The sequence below is a fragment of the Bos indicus x Bos taurus genome, chromosome 13 (assembly GCF_003369695.1).
Source record: "Bos indicus x Bos taurus breed Angus x Brahman F1 hybrid chromosome 13, Bos_hybrid_MaternalHap_v2.0, whole genome shotgun sequence".
Lineage (NCBI taxonomy): Eukaryota > Metazoa > Chordata > Mammalia > Artiodactyla > Bovidae > Bos > Bos indicus x Bos taurus.
Genome location: NC_040088.1, coordinates 56,857,313 through 56,881,180, shown reverse-complemented (window position 1 = coordinate 56,881,180; position 23,868 = coordinate 56,857,313). Strand labels below are relative to the sequence as shown.

Here is a 23,868-nt window from a genome sequence, read left to right as displayed (position 1 = left end):
TATAGCATTGAAAAGAGTGAGGTTTTGCATGGTTAACCAAAAAATTCAGAGGACCACCACAGATGTTCTGGTTGGTCTTTCTGTTCATTTTTTTTTTCTTTAAATTTATACAAAGGATTGAATGTAATTTAAGGAAAACATGAAAGGTTAGTAGCACTACTTGGAAGATCTTATCTCAGCTTATGTGTGAAATCATTTTTAAAATCACTTGACCTCATTAGCCATGTTCTCCTAATTGAGCCCTGCGCCAGGTGCTGCTGCTGCTGCTGCTGCTAAGTCGCTTCAGTCGTGTCCGACTCTGTGCGACCCCATAGACGGCAGCCCACCAGGCTCCCCCGTCCCTGGGATTCTCCAGGCAAGAACACTGGAGTGGGTGCTCCAGGTGCTGGGTGTGTAGGAATATCAGGTCACGGTGGGTTCAGAGAGCTCATGGAGCACAGAGATGGGCACACAACTCAAATGGGGTGGAGAGTGGTTCGGTTTGGAGGACATGACATCTCAGCAAATACGTGAAAAGAAAAGTAGCAGTTAGAGCTTAGCAAAGAAACCACAGACCCAAGTGGGAGCAAAGACTGTATGTGAAGATCCTCAAGCAAGAAGGGGATGACCTGATGGATCCCAAGTGGGTAGGTTGTAGTGTCTGAGGGAACATGTAGTGAGACATGAGGCTAGGAAATTAAGCAAGGGCCATATTTTAAAGGATGTGTTAGGTTATATGAAAGAAATTTCATACTAAAAGCAATAGGGGACTGATTGTTGGGTTTTACATAGAGCAGTAATATAAAGCACAATCACTTAAAAATGCTGGAGAAGATGTGGAGAAAAGGGAACCCTCCTACTGATATAGCCATTATGGAGAACAGTAAGGAGATTCCTTAAAAAAACTATGAATAACCCTATCCTATGACCAAGGGATCCCACAACTGGGCATATACTCTGATAAAACTACAATTCAAAAAGAATCCATGTACTCTGGTGTTCATTGCAGTGCTACTTAGAATAGCCAGGACATGGAAGCAGCCTCGATGTCCATTGACAGATGAATGGATGAAGCAGATATTCAATATTCAATGGAATATTACTCAGCTATAAAAAGGAATGAATTTGACTCAATTGTACTGAGGTAGATAAACCTAGAACCTGTAAGAAGTAAGTCAGAAAGAGACAAACAAATGCTGTATATTAATGCATATGTTTGGAATCTAGAAAAATGGTACTGATGAACCTATTTGCAGGGCAGTATTGGAGACGCAGAAGAGGAGACATATATACACTGTCATGTGTAAAACAGAAAGCCAGTGGGAAGCTGCGGTATAACACAGGGAGCTCAGCCTGGCTGTCTGTGATGGCCTAAATGGGTGGGATGAAGGGGAGCGGAGTGAGGCTCAACAGGGAGAAGATGTATGTATAATTATGACTGGTTCTTGAAGGATGTTATCCAGGAGAAACCAACACAATATTGTAAAGCAATTTTCCTTCAATTAAAAAATAAATAAAAAAACACAATCATTTTAAAGTGTGGGATTTGCTTTGATGAATAAGTTGGACTTTTATCATTGCTAAGGTTTATTCTAAAATTCTTTCATTCATGAGTATAAAGCAGTAAATCAAAATGATTTAAATGTGTGCCTCTAGGAGAAGGCAATGGCACCCCACTCCAGTACTTTTGCCTGGAAAATCCCATGGATGGAGGAGCCTGGTGGGCTGCAGTCCATGGGGTCGCGAAGAGTCGGACATGACTGAGCGACTTCACTTTCACTTTTCACTTACATGCCTTGGAGAAGGAAATGGCAACCCACTCCAGTGTTCTTACCTGGAGAATCCCAGGGGTGGGGGAGCCTGGTGGGCTGCCGTCTATGGGGTCGCACAGAGTCGGACACGACTGAAACGACTTAGCGGCAGCAGAAGCAATCTGAAAATAATTACTAATAGTAGCAATTAATATGGGACAGTATTAAACATATAAAGCCCTGCTTACAAAACATTATTAAACTCGTATTCATCTGTTTGCAAAAAGAACTGAAATTAAAAATTTCTTTGACTCTGAGTACATTTGGTTACTGCTGTGTATTTCCCATCATATCAGTGAAAATATTAGATAATTTCCCATGAGTTTGTGTGTGCTGTTTAATATTACCAATCAAATGTCAATGAAGCTCTGTGCTTTTTCTCTCCAGTGATTTAAACTTTTGAGATGCTTCCATTAATTGGAAAATCAATCATCTTTGATAACTTTCCCGACCCTTCTGATACTTGGGAAATCACTGAAACGATTGGCAAAGGAACTTATGGAAAAGTTTTTAAAGTGTTGAATAAGAAAAATGGCCAAAAAGCAGCAGTCAAAATTCTGGATCCCATCCATGTAAGTCACGTTTTTTTTCTTGCTTGCTAATTAACTTTTAAAAAAATCTGTGTTAAACAATTAAAAAGTCCATTGGTATCTTATCTTGATTTATTTATCACAGTGTCAGTTGCAATTTGAAGGAAATGTTTGTTTTAAAATGTCTTGTTAGATTTTCCTTGTTAAATGCTTAACATATATTAGAAGGTCCAATAAATACTTGATAAATAAATATATAGTAAAGAGAAATATGGGGGCTTCCCAGGTGGCATTAGTGGTAAAGAACCTGCCTGCCAACGCAGGAGACATAAGAGAAACAGGTTCCATCCCTGAGTCGGGAAGATCTCCTGGAGGAGGGTGTGGAAACCCACTCTAATATTCTTGCCTGGAGAAGCCCAGGGACAGAGGAGCCCAGAGGGCCACAGTCCATAGTGTCACACAATCAGATATGATTGAAGTGACTTAGCATGTACGCACACACAGATAAGTATATCTGTATATAAGTTTACCTTCTCTCAAGCAGCTCAGTGGTTTGATTTAATATTTTTAGATTTCAGAGTGTTGTCAGCGTATAGACTCACGGATCTGGAAGTAACCCTAAAATTGTCTAATGTCGTCTTGGCCGGATTTCATTTTCCTCCTGTGTTTATTTAGGCTTCAGGCAGAATTCCTCTTATGCCAAACAAGAAATGTATTTTAAAATTTCTTTCAAAAAAGGGAAATTAATTTTCAGGTTTACCTAAGTGTTTCCAAACAGAAATGGCATTCCTTTACAGGGTCTGGTTCCTTGTGAAGGATTCAATGTCGTGGTCAGTCCATATGGCCTCTTTTCCAGCAGTGCCAATGGTGCTTTTTTTGGGAATAGCAGTTGTGATCAGGGAAACTCATCTTGCTTTGCCTGTAAGAGCATGAGATTTGCCTGTAAGAGACAAGATTCTTTTTTCCAGGAGTCAGAGGCTCGGTGTTTGGACGTGTTTTCAGCTACTAGGACATAGGTAGGTCTCCCCTAGCACATGGGGGAGCCAGAATAAACTCAGTGATTCTGTAATCGCCAAACCTCTCCTGAGAGCAAATTCTCTAATTACTCAGCTCTTGGAGAAGGAAATGGCAACCCACTCCTGTATTCTTGCCTGGAAAATCCCACGGACAGAGGAGCCTGGTGGGCTGCAGTCCATGGGGTTGCAAAGAGACGGACACGACTGAGCGACTTCACTTTCACTTTGTGCGTGTGATGGGGGTGTGGCTTGATGGAAATGATGAGATGTGTGTGGAGTTGGCCTGGGAGTTCTTTTTCTGTCACAGCTCTGACACTCACAAAGCCTGCAAAAGGACTCTGCAAAAAGTCTCTGCCCTCTGTTCATCTTGGGTTTGCTCTTTCGTTTTTGATGGTTTATTTTTACTAGATCTGTTATTACTACATTGTTTTATTTTCTTTTGAGCAGAGGAGAGAGAGGGCGGGGGCTTCTTTTCAAGAAGTAGGTTAGATAAGTGCATGCCTACTCAGTCGCAAAGTTATATCTGACTCTTTGTGACCCTATCTACTGTAGCTCGCCAGCTCCTCTTTTATCCATGGAATTTCCCAGGCAAGAATACTGGAGTGATTTGCTATTTCCTTCTCCAGGGGATCTTCCCACCCCAGGGATCGAACCCATGTCTCCTACATTGGCAGGTGGATTCTTTACCACTGAGCCACCAGGGAGGCCCACTGGAGGAGAAAAATGAGAAGCACTGTGCACAGGCTTAACTGATGCTGCATGTCTTCATAGTCTGTTGGAAAGTTCTTATTGTTAAAACTGAGGAAAGAGAGACACCACTTAAGCTGTATCAGAGCAACTGCACCACTAGTCTTCAAAATTAGAAGTCTGCCCTTTGAACTTTGCTGTTGAGGATTGGGGTTCATGGTGGCAAGAGAAAGGGCTCCAGGCTGATCCCAATGTGTGGCCCCACAATCAGAGTCTCTCCCATTCCTCTGCTTCTTTACGAACAAGAACAAATGACTTGTGAATGTATGTAACAGTTATCCTTTCATAATTTCACATTTGCTATGCAGCCTACCTTACAAATCAGGTTTGATTCTCTTGCTTTAATGAAATATATAGATCCATAACCGTAGTATGAAATGTGTTCTTTTGCTGCTTTTATTCTTGTCATAGTACATATATATTTTTCTAAGAATTCTTTATTTACTCTTCATTCATCATGCCACAAGTCAAATAAAAAAAGATTTATAACCAGGAGATTGTAATCTTAATAAAATAAATTTAAATGCACCCAAGCATTTTGCAGAGTGGCTATTTTTTTTATTAAAAAGGTCTTACTGTTACGGATTTTGAACTCATAATCTTCTCTCCAACAAAGAGGTGAAATGAGAAGGACTAGAAAATAGTAGACAAAAGACTAGTCCTGGATTACACACTAACCAGTTCTGTGACTCTAACTGCCTTGAGCTTTTGTTTGTTTCTTTCTTTTTTTTTTTTTTAAATTTTCTTAGCTTTAGTTTCTTCCTTAGACTAGTGTTCTGGTCTAAAATTCTTTACAGCTTTGTGATTCCATGATTCTGTCTTAAAACAATGTGGGTATTAAATGTTACCATAAAATATTAGAAGTCTTTTATTTATGACAGTGAATTGTTTTATGTATATATGGTTTTCTAGATACATGACTAAGTGCGTAGTCTTGTTTGCAATTTTATTGACAGGATTACAACCTATTCTACTTCTGGTGAATGAGTCTTTAGCTAACTAAAGGCTGTATGCCATCTTATATAACTTAACCCTTTCACTTTTTTAGAAAGGTAGGAGTTTATTGCATGTATGATTGGTTTTTGATAGCCTTTAAATATCCTATACTTCAAAGAAACAGCTAAAAGTTTTCATGTCAAAACAATAATTTTACCATTGAAATAAAGTTAACACTACAAAGAAAGGAAGATCACCTTAAACAGTTCTCCATATATATTTTTTCCCTAGATTTTGTGATTAGAATTCTTTATTTTTATTTTTTAACTTAAAAAATTTTATTTATTTGGCTGCGTCAGGTCTAAGCTGCTCATGGGCTTAGTAGTTTAGGTGCCCAGGCTTAGTTGCCCAGCAGCATGTGGGATCTTAGTTCCCAGACCAGGGATCGACCCCACATCCCCTGCACTGGAAGGCACTGGACTACCAGGGAAGTCCTTATATGTTTCTTCCTAACTGCACATAAAAATAGCCTTTTATTTATTTCTTTTCAATGAAATAAACATAATTTGAGATATTTTTGATTAACAGGAAAATGACAATCTCTTCCCATAAGCAGTGTAAGGAGAAATGTCAATACATTGTATTGAGCACAGTAGAAACTATTCTGACCTTGCTTTGACAAGATAAAATTCTACGTTCGCTAGTCTAACTTACGTTTTTTTGACTTCATTCATGTTTTTCTCACCGCTCTCTCCCCATGACTTTTTTTTTTACGGCTTTTTTTTTTTTCCCCATGACTTTTTTGAAACTAGGATATTGATGAAGAGATTGAAGCAGAGTACAGCATCCTAAAAGCACTTTCTGACCACCCTAATGTGGTCAGATTCTATGGCATGTACTTTAAGAAGGATAAAATAAATGGAGATAAGCTATGGCTGGTTCTTGAGGTAAGTGTTTAGAATTATTTCCCATGTGGTAATTTGCAGTGTGGTCTTGGAATGACGTGTTTAGTAACGTCACCCCCATAAAGCAGTTCATCTGATATGTTCCATTCTATATCCTTTGTTGAATCTTATTCCCAGTTCTGGTCTTGCCATCTTTAGAAATACCAGTAAATGAAAGAAAATTAATTAAAGATTAAAAGAAAATGTTTCCATAATAAAAGACTAAAGAAACTAGGATATTTTCCTGGCAGAAGCGCATACTAAAAAGGGACTTCATTATAATTTTTATTTATTCATCTGTGTTTGGTGCAACACGTGACTGAGGCTCAGTGCCAGGTGCTATATTATGAGATAAAATTAATGTAGCTGAGGCTTCATTAGGCAAAAATGGTGAGTTGCTAATTTCTTCTGACTTCACTGAATACTAATGACATAAACTGCAGAACCAGGTACTGTCAGTCCCCCATATCTGTGGGTTCCACATGGTCAGATTCAAACAGCTGTGATCCGTGAATACAGAGGATCAACTGTATTTACATTTATGGGGGGAGGAAGCTTACTAGAAGTGGTGTGGAACACTGAATAAGTTGCCAAAGGGATACTGCAGAGTCTGCCTTTTCAATTCCTAAGAATAGCTTGGGACAGTTCTCTCTAATGCAAGAGTATTAGAAGGTGCACCACTAAGGTTACTGCCAGCCCTAGAAGAATGTGTTTTTTTCTGATTTTCACTGGATATTTTTATTTAAGTTGAAGTAATCATTAATTACAATAAAATTTATAAAAATTTCTTAAAGCTTCTTTTATCAAACCCAGGGCTAGTAAAACCTTTATTTGATCACCTTAACAGCATCTATTTATTGTATTTGCATTAATTTACTTTTTATAACACTAGTTTCTGGTGTAAAGTGAGGTGATTCAGTTATATATATTTATATGCTAGGCCGTGTGTGTGCTCAGTCATGTCCGACCCATGGTGACGTCATGGACTATAGCCTGCCAGGCTCCTCTATCTATGAGATTTTTCAAGCAATAATACTGGAGGGGGTTGCCATTTCGTCCTCCAGGGGATCTTCCCAACCCAGGGATAGAACCCAAGTCTCCTACGTCTCTTGCATTGGCAGGTGGATTCTTTATCTCTGAGTCACCTGGGAAGCCCATATATTTATATGTATTAACATAATTATATATATGGCTTATCACAGGATATTAAATATCCCTTGTGCTGTACAGTTGGATCTTATTGTATATCCATTCTGTTAATATATGTAATACTTTGCATTTGCTAATCCCAAACTCCCGATCCATCTCTCCTCTGCCTCCTCTTCCTATTGACAATCACAAGTTTGTTCTCTGTGTTTTGTATTCACATTATTTTATTAGCATTTGATTATTTTATTTCTTTTTTTTTTGGAATGTACCATTGATTTTCCTGTACAGTAATAATTTGCACATTGTCTCCATACTTTATATTTTTTCCATGGTGGTTTTTAAATGAATATACAAGTAGTGATCATTGTAGAGAATACTTGAAACTGTTAAAAGAACCACTCTTAATTTTGAATATATTTTCTTCATCTATTTTTGTATGTTTAAAATGATTGACAATATCACTTATCAGTTTAGCCTATTTTCCAGTTCATATAATTTCAGATAGACTTAATCATTTTTATCTTTTAAAAAAATACATTCACTTGATTAATTTTTTGTTGTTCAGTTACTAAGTCAAGTCCAACTCTTTTGACCCCCTGGACAGCAGCACGCCAGGCTCGTGTCCCTCACTATCTCCCAGAGTTTGCTCATATTTATGGTCATTGAGTTGGTGATGCTGTCTAACCATCTCATCCTCTGCTGCCCCCTTCTCTTTTTGCCTTCAGTCTTTTGCAGCATCAGGGTTTTTTCCAGTGAGTTGGTTCTTCACATCAGGTGTCCAAAGTACTGGAGCTTCAGCTTCAATATCTATCCTTTCAATGAATATTCAGGGTTGATTTCCTTTAGGATTGACTGGTTTGATCTCCTTGCAAGTCCAAGTGACTCTCAAGAGTCTTCTCCAGCACCGCAGTTTGAAAACATCAATTCTTTGGTGCTCAGCCTTCTTTGTGGTCCAACTCTCACATCTTTACATGACTACCGGAAAAACCATAGCTTTGGCCATAGGGACTTTTGTTGGCAAAGTAATGTCTCTACTTTGTAATACACTGTCTAGGTTTATCATAGCTTTTCTTCCAAGGAGCAAACACCTTTGAATTTCACAGAAAGCAGTAATACAGGACAGTATTACTGTAGATCCAGGTTAGTGGTGCCACCCTTTCCTGAGCAGGTAGGTATGTGTCTTTCCTGAGTTGGTTGTTGAACCTGGAAACAGATGGTTCAGTTTCTCTACTCTTTCATTTTCTAATCCATGTTCTGAATGTTGGCACGATTATTGATTGCCCCTCTGGAATCCTACATCCTTCTGCTCCATCCTGGAGGTCTGCCAGGTGTCTGACCCCTGCTGCCTCTCTGCTGCTCATCTGGGTGGAATCCACTTTCCTGGATTCCTTGGTCTCTTCTTTCCAAGGTCACTTCTCTATTTTGCACATCAGGAATTCTGTGTGTTCCTCCTGTTATTCACTGTACTGATGTCACCAAATATTGAGTCCCTTCAGTTCAGTTTCTCTAGGGAGCAAAACCTCCAGTCTCTGTGTATGTGTGTGAAGTAGCTCTGGCAGGCTTCTGGATGTGGATATTTTGAATGTGGCGTAAGAGGGCATCAAGTCTTTTGAAGAGAGACTTGCAAAGGAAGCCTTGTTTTCTGCCCCTCCCCTCCCACCTCTCCACTTTCACTGTTATCTTGCCCTCTCTGGGTTAATCTGCTCAGGTGACCTCAACACAGCTCCCCCACCTAGCACTTTGGTTTGTGGCTTTCTCTGTGTTGCTGGGTCAGTTAACCACTCAGTCACCTGCATTCCATGTTGAAAATTTTTGTTGCAATCTCTTCTTCACTTCTGTCCCATTTTGTTCTTTTTTCTCTAGTGGTTTTATGGTTTTTTGTTTTTTTTTTTTAATTCTTTTACTGGCATTTTCATGGAGATTTATGAGTAAGAGGAAATACATGTATATATTTAATCTGCCACTTTTGATTGAATCATAGTCTTTCAAAATTACAATAGAATTTTCAAGAACCTTTTCAGAATCTGAAACTATTACTTTATAGAATTTAAAAAAAAATGTTTTAAGAGCCAGGCATGTTCTTTGATGATAGGCAACTTATTATGATTTCAGAATCATTTTGTATTTCTCAATTCAAGATAGCTTTATATTTTTAGTTAAATCACATAAAAAACAGAGCAAAACATTTACTTCTCTCAACACAATTACCCAAGTTCAGTTCAGTCACTCAGTCGTGTCTGACTCTTTGCGACCCCATGAATCTCAGCACGCCAGGCCTCCCTGTCCATCACCAACTCCCAGAGTTCACTCAAACTCACGTCCACTGAGTTGGTGATGCCATCCAGTCATCTCATCCTCTGTCGTCCCCTTTTCCTCCTGCCCCCAATCCCTCCCAGCATCAGAGTCTTTTCCAATGAATCAACTCTTCGCATAAGGTGGCCAAAGTACTGGAGTTTCAGTTTTAGCATCAGTCCTTCCAAAGAAATCCCAGGGCTGATCTCCTTTAGAATGGACTGGTTGGATCTCCTTGCAGTCCAAGGGACTCTCAAGAGTCTTTTTCAACACCACAGTTCAAAAGCATCAATTCTTTGGTGCTCAGCCTTCTTCACAGTCCAACTCTCACATCCATACATGACCACTGGAAAACCCATACCCTTGACTAGATGGACTTTTGTTGGCAAGGTATTGTCTCTGCTTTTGAATATGCTATCTAGATTGGTCATAACTTTTCTTCCAAGGAGTAAGCGTCTTTTAATTTCATGGCTGCAGTCACCATCTGCAGTGATTTTGGAGCCCAAAAAATAAAGTCTGACACTGTTTCCACTGTTTCCCCATCTATTTCCCATGAAGTGATGGGACCAGATGCCATGATCTTCGTTTTCTGAATGTTGAGCTTTAAGCCAACTTTTTCACTCTCCTCTTTCATCAAGAGGCTTTTGAGTTCCTCTTCACTTTCTGCCATAAGGGTGGTGTCATCTGCATATCTGAGGTTATTGAGATATTTCTCCCAGCAATCTTGATTCCAGCTTGTGCTTCTTCCAGCCCAGCATTTCTCATGATGTACTCTGCATAGAAGTTAAATAAGCAGGGTGACAGTATACAGCCTTGACGTACTCCTTTTCGTATTTGGAACCAGTCTGTTGTTCCATGTCCAGTTCTAACTGTTGCTTCCTGACCTGCATATAGGTTTCTCAAGAGGCAGGTCAGGTGGTCTGGTATTCCCGTCTCTTTCAGAATTTCCCACAGTTTATTGTGCTCCACACAGTCAAAGGCTTTGGCATAATCAATAAAGCAGAAATAGATGTTTTTCTGGAACTCTTTTGCTTTTTCGATGATCCAGCGGATGTTGGCAATTTGATCTCAAGTAACAGAATAAATTATGAACTTAAGCCATTTTGTCCTAAATTAATGGATAATTTACTTCGTATTTGTGTTTGTGTATTTGAGATGTGATGCTCTGCAAATCTTTGATGGAGTCCTGAATAAATATTGTGTATATTTATATCTTTGAGAACATTTTCAATAATGCATCTCTTATGTTTTTTTCCATGTAAAATAATTGGAAAATTAGCATTTGAAGATTCAGTTGTTCTGCTTAATATAGGCCTAAATGTCAAGAACAAAAGTATAAATCTTTCCCAGAGTTTAAACTATTGAATAAGATCCACTGATGTCTTTTATGCCTAACAAATTCCTATTCTAATTATATTGTCATTTCTTAGTATTATCACTCAGGGTTAGGTGAGAGTTGAAGATTCCAGTTCATAGTTAAAGTGTTCTTTTGAGAGAGCCGAAAAGATTGATTAAAAAGGTCTTGTAACATCCAGTACAAGTGAAGTGGCATCCTGATGCAATGAATCAGCAGACTTAGCTTCTTTGAACTTTGTACATATGTTTTTAAAATTTATTTTTAATTGGAGAATAATTGCTTTACAATGTTATGTTAGCTTCTGTTATGTTAGCTTCTGCCATAGAACAGCATGAATTAGCCATGAATATACATATATCTCCTCCCTCTTGAACCTTCCTTCTACCCCGCCCCGCATCCCATCCCTCTGCATTGTCGCAGAGCACCGGTTAACCTCCCTGTGTTATACAGCAACTTCTCACTAGCTATTTTACATATTGTCTTTATTATTAGATGTAAGAGTTGGAAATATCCCTTAACGGCTTGAGAAAAAAGAATAAACAGTAGTTTATTAAAATAGTATTTCAGAAATCTGATCTATTTGAAATTCAAAGTTGAGGGAAAACATGGAAAAAGCAAAGAGCTGGCAACTGTATGTAAGACAATTGATTTACATATGCAAGTTAGACTGATTACATATACACATAAGTGGTACAATTACCTGATTTATAAACATGAATGGTGCAGGTGCTGCTTTAAAGGCACTTTCAGAAAATTGGCTTGTGGCATCAATACTTCATTCTACAAAATGACTGCTAATTATACCTCTTATCATAATAAAGCTCCAATAAATTATTTTGCTGGCTTCCCTGGTGGCTCAGCGGTAAAGAATCTGCCTGCAATGCAGGAGACACGGGAGATGTGGGTTCGATCCCCTGGGTTGAGAAGATCCACTGGAGGAGGGCATGGCAACCCACTCCAGTCTTCTTGCTTGGAGAGTCCCCTGGCAGAGGAGCCTGGCGGGCTACAGTCCATGGGTCACAAAGAGTCGGACACGACTGAAACAACTGTGCACGCTTGCAGGTGCACAAATTATTTTGCGTGGGGGTACCCAAAGATGGCCAAATAGGAACTTTGGTGGTACCCAGAAAGTCATGCTAATAGTGCTAGACTTCTGACGTGAATCTGCGTAAAGACAGTGCTTCTTGGAGGGTCTGAGTAGCATCCTTGTTATCAGCCTGGCATGTGTGGGGAGGTGGGTGGACTGTACCAGCTTGGACAGACTCTCACCCAGAGTTTTTCCATCTTGAAAAATCATTGTATTTATATTGCAATCCAGAATTGAAATTCCAAGAAGAGAATTTCTTGCTCAGATTTTACTGGGCCATCTATTTTCTCTGTTATTTAGTTGTGATTTTTGAATTATTGCTTTCACTTTGATACAATTTTTCCTCTTCCTGTATTTTTATTAAATTTTGTTATACTATAATTTCTTGAGCATGAATAATATACAAGGCTCTGTTTAGAAATTATTTCCTTCTAAATTCTCTGTATGTTCATTTTCAGAACATACAGAAGAGCACTAGTTTCTAGCCCTCCTACATTCCAGTTACACACTTGTAATGAAACTACGAAAGAAGAGAAGGGGTAGAAGATTTTCTCCTGTGGGAACTGATATATATATATATATTTTTTTTTTTTTGCAAAATGTTTATGGGAATTTTTATTGTCACTTAATATTTAGGTTTTCCTAATGATGTCAGCATAAAGGGAGAACCAGTTTTTTTTTTTTTTTTACTTATGTCTTTTGAAATACCATGCTTATATTTCATATTAATTTTTTGCTTATTGCTATTACATATCTCTTGACTGACTTGCTTTGTAAAATACAGACACCTCTTTTTTAAATTTAAAAAGTTATATATTTATCTATGTATTTGGCTTTGTTGGTTCTTAGTGGTGGTACTCAGGATCTTTAGTTGGGGCATTTGGAATTCCCTGACCAAGGATCAAACCCAGGGCCCCTCCCTTGGGAGCTCTGAGTCTTAGCCACTGGTCCAACAGGGAAGTCCCTGTAGATTTTGCTTTTGCTTAGTGTTCCTTTTCACTCCCAGTGTCTACCATGGAGGGTCAGGAGCAGGATGGAGGGGGACCTTGGGAGGTGGGAGGTGGTTCATTTCTGCATATCCTTACCACCAAACCAGGAGATGAGATGAAAAAACAGGGTTGAAATTGAGTTAAGTTGGTCTGGTACTAGGCATCTACTGCAGATGAGCACAGAGGGCAAAATTGAGATTTAACTATAATTTCCCCCTTCTTAGTTGGATGAAAAGCAACACCTTAAGTACACAAGGAATATAATCTTCTGTCTCAACATCTATTTGTCTAGTGTATCCTCAGCTATTACGGAACCAAAATCCAGAGTTAGGACATCTTTTTGTTAAAAGGTCTTTCCCTTCATAATCCAGTCTTAGCTGTAATTGCTCCTTTCATGGCAGTAGTGCAGGCTGAATTCTATTATTTATCTGAATTAGTCCTGATTTGTTCATTCTTAATAATGACACTGCTTTCTCTCTTTGTTTTCTAATTATAGCAAATTTTCTCTTTGAAATTATATCCTTTTCAAGAGATCAAAGGCTGGAAATTACAGGTAGCATTTGGAAGCACAAAAGTTCAGTAAATAGTCCTAAAGCCTCACAAATCCACATTTCTGGTAACGAAAGTGATTTTCATGGACCTGAATACTAACTTTGGTGCATTATTAGTTATTCTGCATTTATACTTATATCTAATAAGTAAGATAAGATCCATCATAAGAAAAGGAAACTATAGGATGACAGAAAGAAAATGAGTTAGAATGAATGAATGGTTTCTGTTTGCTCAGCTATTAACTCTGTAATGTTGCTGGCTGGGAGATAACATGTACATGGAAGAGGACAGGGAACCCCTGCAGGCTTGTGTATGTGGGAGGGGGCAGGGAAGCAGGACAGGGCTGCAAAGCTGGGCTTCTGAACCACTCTGATGGCACAGCACCGGTCCTTCCTTTCATTAGCTGTGCACAGTGGCAGTGGAGTAGACGAATGCCGATTCTTTTCATGCTCTTAGGGCTGGGACAACCATTCCCAGCTCTCATATAAAAGGCTGTTATTTGGTGTACTCACCACAGAACAAGACAGACAATTACCTAGAGTCGTCTCATTTTTTTGTTTAAAGGGCAGGATGGAAAAACAGTATACATGTACTCCTTTATATTCTTATAACCCTAAAAATACATAAAAACATGTATAATGCTGGTATATCTTTTTTCCCTAATAGTACTTCGGTGCTTGCAAATGCATCTGCTCTCTGAATAGGAGTGCAAGTTTATAATATTAACCACAGAGGGAAAAATGTGACATGTTTTGCCATTTGGTAAATCATATATTTTGACTGTGTGTGCTAAGTCGCTTCAGTTGTGTCCAACTCTTTGCAACCTCATAGATTGTAGCCCACCAGGCTCCTCTGTCCATAGGATTCTCCAGGCAAGAATACTTGAGTAGGTTGCCATGCCCTCCTCGAGGGGGTCTTCCCAACCCAGGGATCAAACCTATGTCTCCTGTAGCTCCTGTATTGCAGACAGATTCTTCACTGCTGAGCCACCAGGGAAGCCCGTATTTTGACCAGGCAAATTGAAAGATTTCTTCTACATTTTCTTGCTTATCAAAGATATCTTGTTGCTCACATTCCCAATGTTTGATGGTGTTTTCCCAAGAATTTTGAAATGCTTTAGGATGAGGGATGCTGTTTTATATCTTGATTTAGTGGTTACAGGATTGTACACAATTACCAAAATACATCAAAATGCATACTTCAGTGAGTCAATTAGAATGTGTGTCTGTAATAGCTTAAACATACTATTTCTAGTTTACAAGTTAGAAAAGTAATGTGAAAATTGTACATATTACAGTATTACACATTAGGAAACATTATTAGGTGATAGTATCACTCTTATTAATATTGTATCAGTCTTTCATTGGAATGCAGAATTTGCTACATCAGTATATGTATTTTATTGATATTGAGTCACACATTTCACATTTGAAGAGGCACCTTCCATTTCATGTAAAAAGATGGCCTTCTGTCATTATGTGTGTGTACATGCATAAGTGTCCAGGACTAAAGTATATTCACCCAGTCACTTACTAATTCCATAAATATCTCTTACTTTGGGCCAAGCATTTTGGGAGGTTCTGGGTATTCAGTAGAGAATGAGACCAGCTGTCATCCTGGTGCTTAGAGAGTCTAATAGTGCAGAAAGACAATTTAAAACTTAATAGACAAATTAATTAAATAATTATACATTGTTTCTGATACTGTGGGCTTCCCTGGTGGCTCAGTGGTAAAGAATCTGCCTGCAGTGCAGGAGATCCAGGTTTGATTCCTGGATTGGGAAGATCTTCTGAAGGAGGGCATGGCAACCCACTCCAGTACTCTTGCCTGGAGAATCCCATGGACAGAGGAGCCTGGCCAGCTACATACAGTTCATAGGGTTGCACAGAGTTGGACACGATTACAGTGACTAAGCAGCAGTAGCACTGATACTATGAAGAATAGAAGTGGAGTGCTAATAAAGAATGAAAAAGACCTTTTGTGAAGAGAGAAGTCAAAGAAGGCCTAGATGAGTGGGTAACACTTAAGCTTCCACCTGAAAAAAAAAGAAACAAACCGAGGATCCTGTTAGTACCTTTGTTCTTTAATATACATCCCAGACACTCTGGAAAGACTCAGGCCCATCTCAAACCCACGGAAGCAGAAACTCCAAGAATGAGGGCTCAGAAACTTATTTTTAAAACAAGTCCTAAGGTGATTCTTATCAAAAGAAAGTTTGGAAAACCCTGCCAGAGGTCCTTGGATTTCAGGGTGCATTAGAAATAGTCTGGGACTTCTGCTTCTGGCTATGACAGTAAATTGTGTCGCATAGCGCAGTTGTACTGTAAATACCTAAAACACTACATAGAATATATTTTTAAAAACATAACAGTTTTCCAACACTGTGAAAGAGACAGCTTAGGCTTGTGACATTGAGAAAAGGAAATTGGAGGAACACTACAATCATTGCATCTTTATTCTTGGAAACAGCTTCCAGACCACGAGGATAAGAAGGACGTTCCCAAGGAGATCACAGCAATCTTGCTGAACTGAAAAGACTGTTAAGACAAAAGTGACTGGAATTTTCAAAGAGAGAGTTAAGCAGGAAAAATACTCCAGAAATCTACATAGGGGTTCCCTTGAGTCTTTGACTGGAAACCAAGCTGGAGATGGATAGGGCAAGATTCTAGGCAGTTGGGCAACGAACAATAATAAGGGTAAGAATTACTGAAAAGCAGTAATCTGAACAACTACTGGGAGTTTGTGCAAGCTGGAGAGATACTTGAGTTCTGACCAGTCAAATTGAGTAATCTTTGTTGAACATTTAAGACGCTTAGTAGAGACCCTGCTGACAGGTTATGCGTTAAAGGAAGGGTTAGACTCACCCTAGAATAAGAACTACCCTTGGCCTCCTATAAAAATTCAAAAACAGGGCTTGAAATGTTCATGTCAGTCCACAAGCAGATGAACTGCCTATCAGAACAAAATTCAGCATTCATTAAGAGAAGACAGCAAAATCTGAACATTTAAATGTGAAATTAGTTATGGCCATCATTTAATAAAAATTAATAAATATGTAAAAAAGCAAGAAAAGGTAACCCATTGTCAGAAGAAGAATCAGTCAAATGAAACAGACCCAGAAATAATCAGGATAATGGAATTAGCAGATAAAGACTTTAAAATAGCTATTATAATAGTGTTCTCGAATGAAACTTCAAGAAGAGTTAGGTTAAAATGAAAAAAGGAAAGGAGAAGGCAATTCAGATTAAAACCACAATGAAACTACTAGTATACACTCACTAAAATGACTAACATTTAAAAGACTGATACTTCCCAGTGTTGGTGAGGTTGTGAAGCAAACTGAACTTTTTTAGATTATTTAGGCAGTGTGAAATGGTGCAGTCACTCTGCAGGCAACACAGCTAATATCTTATTACATCTGTGGTTACCTTATGATCCAAAAGTGTCACTTGTAGGCATTTGCTAAAAATTGGTTTCTATAAAAAGAATCAAACACTTTTATAAAATGAGCAGAGTAAAACCTAGATGAGTGTCAGAAAATGAGTTTCAGCTTTTGTGGTCTCACATGGGATGTGGTCAGACTAAGTGAGGGTCTTAGAGCATTCAATATAAACAAAAAGCAATGAAAAACAGCAGAAGTCAGAAATGCCAACTGCAGAAATCAGTAGTCCTTTTCCAGAAATTTGAGTAAAAATCTCATATCCTGTCCTTACATAGTAAAGACAGAATGCACCGTGAAAGCTTATAAAAGCTGTCTTTGGAAGTGAGTTGTAACGATCTGTTTAGAGATTTAGTTTTTTTTTCTTTAATGTTTGACTACAGCCTGAGTAGAGAATTCACTTTTAGGGCTGCTCTGTTCTTTCATTAGTGTAGCTCTGGTTTAAGAAAATTATACTTCAATTTTGTTTGATGAGAGAACATGAAGGCCCTATTATAGCACTGTGTTATGAAGCGACACTTAGGGGTTTTTCGGTCTCCTGCTACAAATCTCTTTTTAGTCTGTCTTGGTGATTTAAGAATTGCATAGGGTTAATATGACACAATTCATTTCCCCGGATGCAGTTCTTTTTTAGTGGAAACATATGGTCATTTTCAATTTTTGTGATCTATCGCTTAATTTAAGAACATTTTCATTTCCTTTAATATATTTTAATCCTTCACATTCATTTAAAAACAAACATACTTCAGTTAATTTTTTAAAAATTTGTCTTCATACGTGAAAGGCATTTTATGCTAGTCGAACAAAAGTAGATTTCATTAAAGATGATATTTGAAATTTTGAATGAGGATTTAGAAAATTCATGGTGTTATCTTGAGCATTTTTAGAAAAAGATCAGCCCCAAATTAACTTGTGGCTTATTGACATTTGGTCCCTGTGGTCTGTTTAATAAATTCCATGTTTGTTGTATTTGTCTTCTCCTTTTCTCTTTTCATTTTAACATATATTTTTTATATTTATAAAATGGCATTTTATATAACAGTAAATATTAGTGACAGCTTCATCAATCAAAATGAATGAACTTTAGAAGTATATTATTGGTTAAAGAAAAAAGCAAATCCAGGTAGGATACTATTTTTATAAAGCACAAAGCAAAGCAAAACTGAACCATGTATTTTAGAAGAAATGTATTTATAATGAAGAAAGAAGTTTTAAAGACAGGAATGATAAACACAAAATTTAGGATAGTGGTTATTTCTCACGGGAAGAAGCAGAAGGATGGCATAATTTTAACACAACAGTAAGAAAGAAGAACCCTTAACTTGACTTTTCTTGAAGTTTAATTCAAAAGATCCTTTTCCATTCTGAAAAATTAAACCACAGTTCCTGCTTAAGTAGCAGTCAGATAGTAGAATAATTATTAGTGGTTTCTAAGCTTTATTTTTTGGGGTTCCAAAATCACTGCAGATGGTGATTGCAGCCATGAAATTAAAAGACACTTACTCCTTGGAAGGAAAGTTATGACCAACCTAGATAGCATATTCGAAAGCAGAGACATTACTTTGCCAACAAAGGTCTGTCTAGTCAAGGCTATGGTTTTTCCTGTGGTCATGTATGGATGTGAGAGTTGGACTGTGAAGAAAGCTGAGTGCCAAAGAATGGATGCTTTTGAACTGTGGTGTTAGAGAAGACTCTTGAGAGTCCCTTGGACTGCAAGGAGATTCAACCAGTCCATTCTAAAGGAGATCAGTCCTGGGTGTTCATTGGAAGGACTGATGCTAAAGCTGAAACTCCAGTACTTTGGCCACCTCATGTGAAGAGTTGACTCATTGGAAATGACTGATGCTGGGAGGGATTGGGGGCAGGAGGAGAAGGGGAGGACAGAGGATGAGGTGGCTGGATGGCATCACCAACTCAATGGACGTGAGTTTGAGTGAACTCTGGGAGTTGGTGATGGACAGGGAGGCCTGACGTGCTGCAATTCATGGGGTCGCAAAGAGTCAGACACGACTGAGTGACTGAACTGAATTGAACTGAAGCTAACACTATGGGGCATCTGTCATAACTTGGATTAATTTTGCATGCCCCTTCATTATTAGTTGAGGACCTTTTTGAATATACTTGATGTTGGCAGCTAGATTTTAAAAATTAATAGATTTTATTTTTTAAACAGGTTCAGGTTTGTGGAAAAATTGAGTGGTAAGTTTAGAGAGTTCCCATGTCCTCCCGCCCAAGTTTTCTTTGTTATTAACATCTTGCATTGGTATGGTACATCTGTTATGGTTGGTGAGACAGTAATGACACATTATTGTTAACTGAGGGCTTCCCTGGTGGCTCAGAAAATAAAGAATCTGCCTGCAATGCAGAAGACTTGGGTTCAATCCCTGGGTAGGGAAGGTGCCCTGGAGAAGAACATGGCAACCCACCCCAGTGTTCTTGCCTGGAGATTCCATGGACAGCGGAGCCTGGCGGGCTACAGTTCATGGGGTCACAAACAGTCGGACACAACTGAAGTGATTAATATGCATGCATTATTAACTAAAGTCCATTGTTTACATTAGGGTTAATTCTTTGCACTGTACATTTTACAGATATTTTAAAGACTTTATTTTTCAGAGTAGTTTTATTAGCATCACAGAAGTATTGAGAGGGAGGTATAGAGTTTTCTCATATGTCCCCAGCCCTCACACATGCTCTGCAATGAGTTTTGAAAATTTAAAAAGTGGCCCTAAAACTTAGTTCCTTTAAATAAGTGCTTTGCAATTTAAGGGCTCTGAATTTCATTTCCCTCAGTTTTGAATAATTTTGTGACCCCATCATGCTGGGCCACACTGGAGGCAGCATGACCCTGTATTCTGCTGCCAGAATACTCTTCTGCTTATCCCGTTAAAAGGTGTTCCCTTTCCTGCAGAAGAAAATGTCCCTTTTGGAATGCCAGGTCTGCCCCTGCTCCTGGAGAAGATGAAAGTTTTGTTTAATGTAAAAAGACACCAGTTATAAATGGAGTTGCATCTAAATGCTCATTTGTGAGTTCGTGTTTAGATTTTAAATACACTTATAGAGACAATATTATAAAAGAGGGCTTCCCTGAAGGTCCAATGGTTAAGACTTCACTGTTCAATGCAGGGGTTGTAGATTCACTTCCTGGTGGAGGAGCTATGATCCCACATGTCTTGTGGCCAAAAAAGCAAAACGTAAAGCAGAAGCAGCATTGTAACAAATTCAATAAAGACTTTAACAATGGTCTGCATCAAAAAAATCTTAAAAAAAAAAAGCAACTTTGATATCACACATGATGTCTAGATTGACCTGTCAGCCCAGACAACCTGTTGGGGGATCATGATATATCATGATTAAATGTAAGGCTGGACTCTAAAGTCAGGCTGTCCAAGTTCCTGTCTTAGCTCTGTCACTACAATGTGATCTTTCCTGAGTTACCTTACTATTTTGTGCCTCACTTTCCCCATCTTTAGTATGGAGATGATAATAATACCTACTTTACAGAGTGGTGAGACATATGGATAATGCATGTAAATGGGTTAGGAACGTGCTAACGCAAAGTCTGTGCTCAATACAACTGTTAAATAATTCATAATGTATCAGAAGTGTCCAGGCATCCAATAAAATCTAATTACCATGTTAGAAGAAAGTTTGAGAGAAAATATGTTCAGTATTTCAGACAAGGATGCTATGAACGCATTTCCTTTCACCTTTCTCTACTCCATTTAGGTCAGTAGAGTCGAGGAAATGACAACTCTTAGTTCTCAGGCACTGAGGTGACAGAGGAGACCCCAGAGGTCAGGGTAAGAGCAAGGAGCCCTGCGGGGAGAGAGAGCTGACAGCAAAGACTGAAGGATCCCAGGTTAAGGGACCAGGTGTTCCTGGGGTCAAAGCTTTGCTGGGGCCTTTTAGCTAGTTATGTCCTACTCATGTTCCACTGTTGATGTCAGTGTTTCTCTCCTCTGCAAATAGGCTCGTGCTTGCGCTCAGTTGCTCAGTCGTGTCTGACTCTTTGTGACCCCATGGACTGTAGCCCGCCAGGCTTCTCTGTCCATCGAATTCTCCAGTCAAGAGTAGAGTAGGTTGCCATTTCCTTCTTCATGGGAACTTCCCGACTCTGGAATCGAACCCGTGTCTCCTGCATTGGCAAGAGGATTCTTTAACATCTAAGCCACATGTAGCTCCTAGTAATGTTTGCTGTGGGACTTCATGTTACCTATTTTGGAAGAAATCCGGATGTGAAAAATTCCCTTACCATGTTCTTCCCTCTCGTTTTTCTTTTTAGCATCCTCTGCTCTTGGGAGATGCAAAGGGAGAAAGTTAGGAAACGTGATGTTTAAAATAGTTTTCTAAAATACTGTTTGTAATCCTTATTTCAGTGCACTCTGAGATTTTACCAGAGGAAGTATGTTTTCAAGTTAATGCACAAATGAAGCAGTATATAGCCATGGACTGAGGTCATACTGTACTATTAATTAAACTATCAGGAATCATGTCTTTTTGCCTTTTCATACTGTGAAGAGCTGACTCGTTGGAAAAGACCCTGATGCTGGGAAAGATTGAGGATAGGAGAAGGGGGCAACAGAGGATGGGATGGTTGGATGGCATCATTGACTCAATGGACATGAGACTGAGCAAACTCTGGGAGATGGTGAAGGACAGGGAAGCCTGATGTGCTGCAGTCCATGGGGTCGCAAAGAGTCAGACATGACTAAGCGATTGAACAACAACAGCATCAGGAATCAAGAGTACTTTTAAGAGCTCTAGGTCCTAAAATTTGAAACTAATTTGTAGAATCATAATTCTTATCCTTGAATTTAAAAGTCGAGCCCAGTGCTTCTCCAGATTCTCTTCTAAAATTAATTCGTATGGAAACTGTGTTCCAATAATCGATTGTATACTAGTACAATTTTATATGTTCATTTATAAAATCTTAACAATGATGGGAATAATCATTTGAAACAAAAAATTGGAACAGGTTTTTTAAATGTTTTGAGAAAACCTTTTATAGCAAGTACTTAAAATGTCACATCCATTTTAATTTCTAAAAATATTCTTTTTCTGAAATATTCTTTTGTAGCTGTGCAATGGAGGATCAGTGACAGATCTTGTGAAAGGATTTCTGAAGGAGGGCAAAAGAATGAGTGAGCCCATAATTGCCTATATTTTACGTGAAGCACTGTTGGTAAGGCAGTTTAAATTATTCGTGCATTAATTATGAGGCAGTTCTAGTTAAATAAAAAATGTGTATCCTATTTTTAGAAAAAACACTTCATTAGTATTTATTGATGCAAGAGTAAGATGCAAAATCTGAAATATTTAGCATAGCTAATTCCTCTTTTCTACTAAAAAATCTACCCTCCTTGTGTCTACAGAATCCTGAGTTTTGATCTCCTAGGTATAGTTCTGAAATCAATGATGAAGAAGGTAGATACTGTATATTTTTACTAATAGGTTTTTATTTGCCATTATTTATTTATTTTTAACAGCCATTATTTAGAATAAGTATTTAGAATTTTTATTCTAATGAGATTAGCACATTCTAAATAAAATATTTCATAAAGGCTAGGAGTATGCCCTGATTTTGCAAAAATTTTTTCAGTCCAAAGTGGACAAGATATACTTTGATTTAACTAACTCAATGTGAAACATTTACAAAGGTTTGAGTGTTAATTTTAACATGTGTTCACTATTGATTTGTATAAATGCATTCTCCTGAAATAAAATGTGTTTTTATTTGGTATTTCCTTCAAAAGTCACCATATTTATTTTCCACTGCCAGGGACTTCAGCATCTGCATAACAACAAAACTATCCACCGTGATATAAAAGGAAATAACATCCTGTTAACCACCGAAGGCGGAGTTAAACTCGTAGATTTTGGTAAATTTTGTTTGAAGTGCATGAATTTGAGCTGCAAAATGAGTAGTATGATTTGATCAGTTTCCATCAGCCTTACTTTCAAGGCATTGACAGTAGAGAGAGAAAAAAAACTATCTAATTGAGGTAAGAAAGTTGCAGAAATTTTTAAAACTTTGGCAAATGAAAGATTCATAGAAGAAAGGATGAGTTCTTTCAAGTCAGCCAGCGTGTGTCTGTAACGCCCCTGGAGCAGTGTGTGGTCGATTCTCTAAAACAGACGGGCTCCAACTGATGACACTGAGTCTAAGTGGTAGCGCACAGCCCTTTCTGTTGATTGCTTTACTGATGGGCAGGTGCCCAAAGCCAGGGTTTTGAGACAGGAGAGAAAATCTTCAAATGTCTCTGGGGTGTTTTCCCTTCTAAGAAGGGAAAAGAAGCTGAAGTCAAGATGGTCTCTTTCTTCCTTGGGACCTTCTGTGTTTTACTGCGATGCCTGCAACCACCTGGTTCTATCCTGAGATGTTCCATCCCAACCCCTGAGAGGTGGGAAGGAGGAGGGTCCTTGGTGACACAGTCCAGCAGCTAAATCAGCTCTGAACCTTCTCTGCTTCTGGAGCTTTTGTCACATGAGATAATACGTTTCCACGCTGACTGAGCCAGTTGAGAGTGTCTGTGTTGGAGCCAGGGGCACCATAGCTGACACCTGTGCTCCTCCTCTTCCAGTCATGACAGAGCTCTCTCCCCCTCTTCTCATGGGATCCCCAGTAACACGTGACACCAGAGAGAGTGGGTGACATTATTCTGGGACGTGTCTGTATCGTTGTCATCCTCCCCTTCCTGAACTCAAGCTGGGGAAGGTATCTCTCCTCTGTATATTTCTGTATTTCTGTGCTTATCATATAGGATGATAACGGTCTTTTGGCCTTTATATGTAGGTAAAGATACTTAAGCACATATTAGTAGATAGTCAGGGTCATTAAGAAGTGGAACTATGTCTTCTATTTTGTGGACTTAAAACTTTGCGAAGAGTAGTTCAGTGAGTAATCGTTGAGTGAATGAGTGAATCTTCCTTCACTTTGAATACTGGGAAATGAAGCTTAGGGAAAGTAATCAAGTCACTTTAGAAATGAATTGTTTTAATATCCAAGTATGTGGGTCTCTAGTGATCTGGCTTCTCCT

The 23,868-nt window shown here is 38.6% G+C and overlaps 1 protein-coding gene across 1 annotated transcript in view; it reads left to right on the top strand.

The window, feature by feature from the left end:
• The window catches only part of MYO3A (myosin IIIA), a 170,083-nt gene that overhangs the window by 10,102 nt on the left and 136,113 nt on the right, over positions 1–23,868 (top strand). The window contains exons 3-6 of the mRNA XM_027559932.1: positions 2,178–2,362; positions 5,832–5,966; positions 21,909–22,013; positions 22,611–22,710. Coding sequence (XP_027415733.1) covers positions 2,195–2,362; positions 5,832–5,966; positions 21,909–22,013; positions 22,611–22,710 — 508 coding nt within the window. The 5' untranslated portion in view covers positions 2,178–2,194. The remainder of the gene's footprint in view (positions 1–2,177; positions 2,363–5,831; positions 5,967–21,908; positions 22,014–22,610; positions 22,711–23,868) is intronic.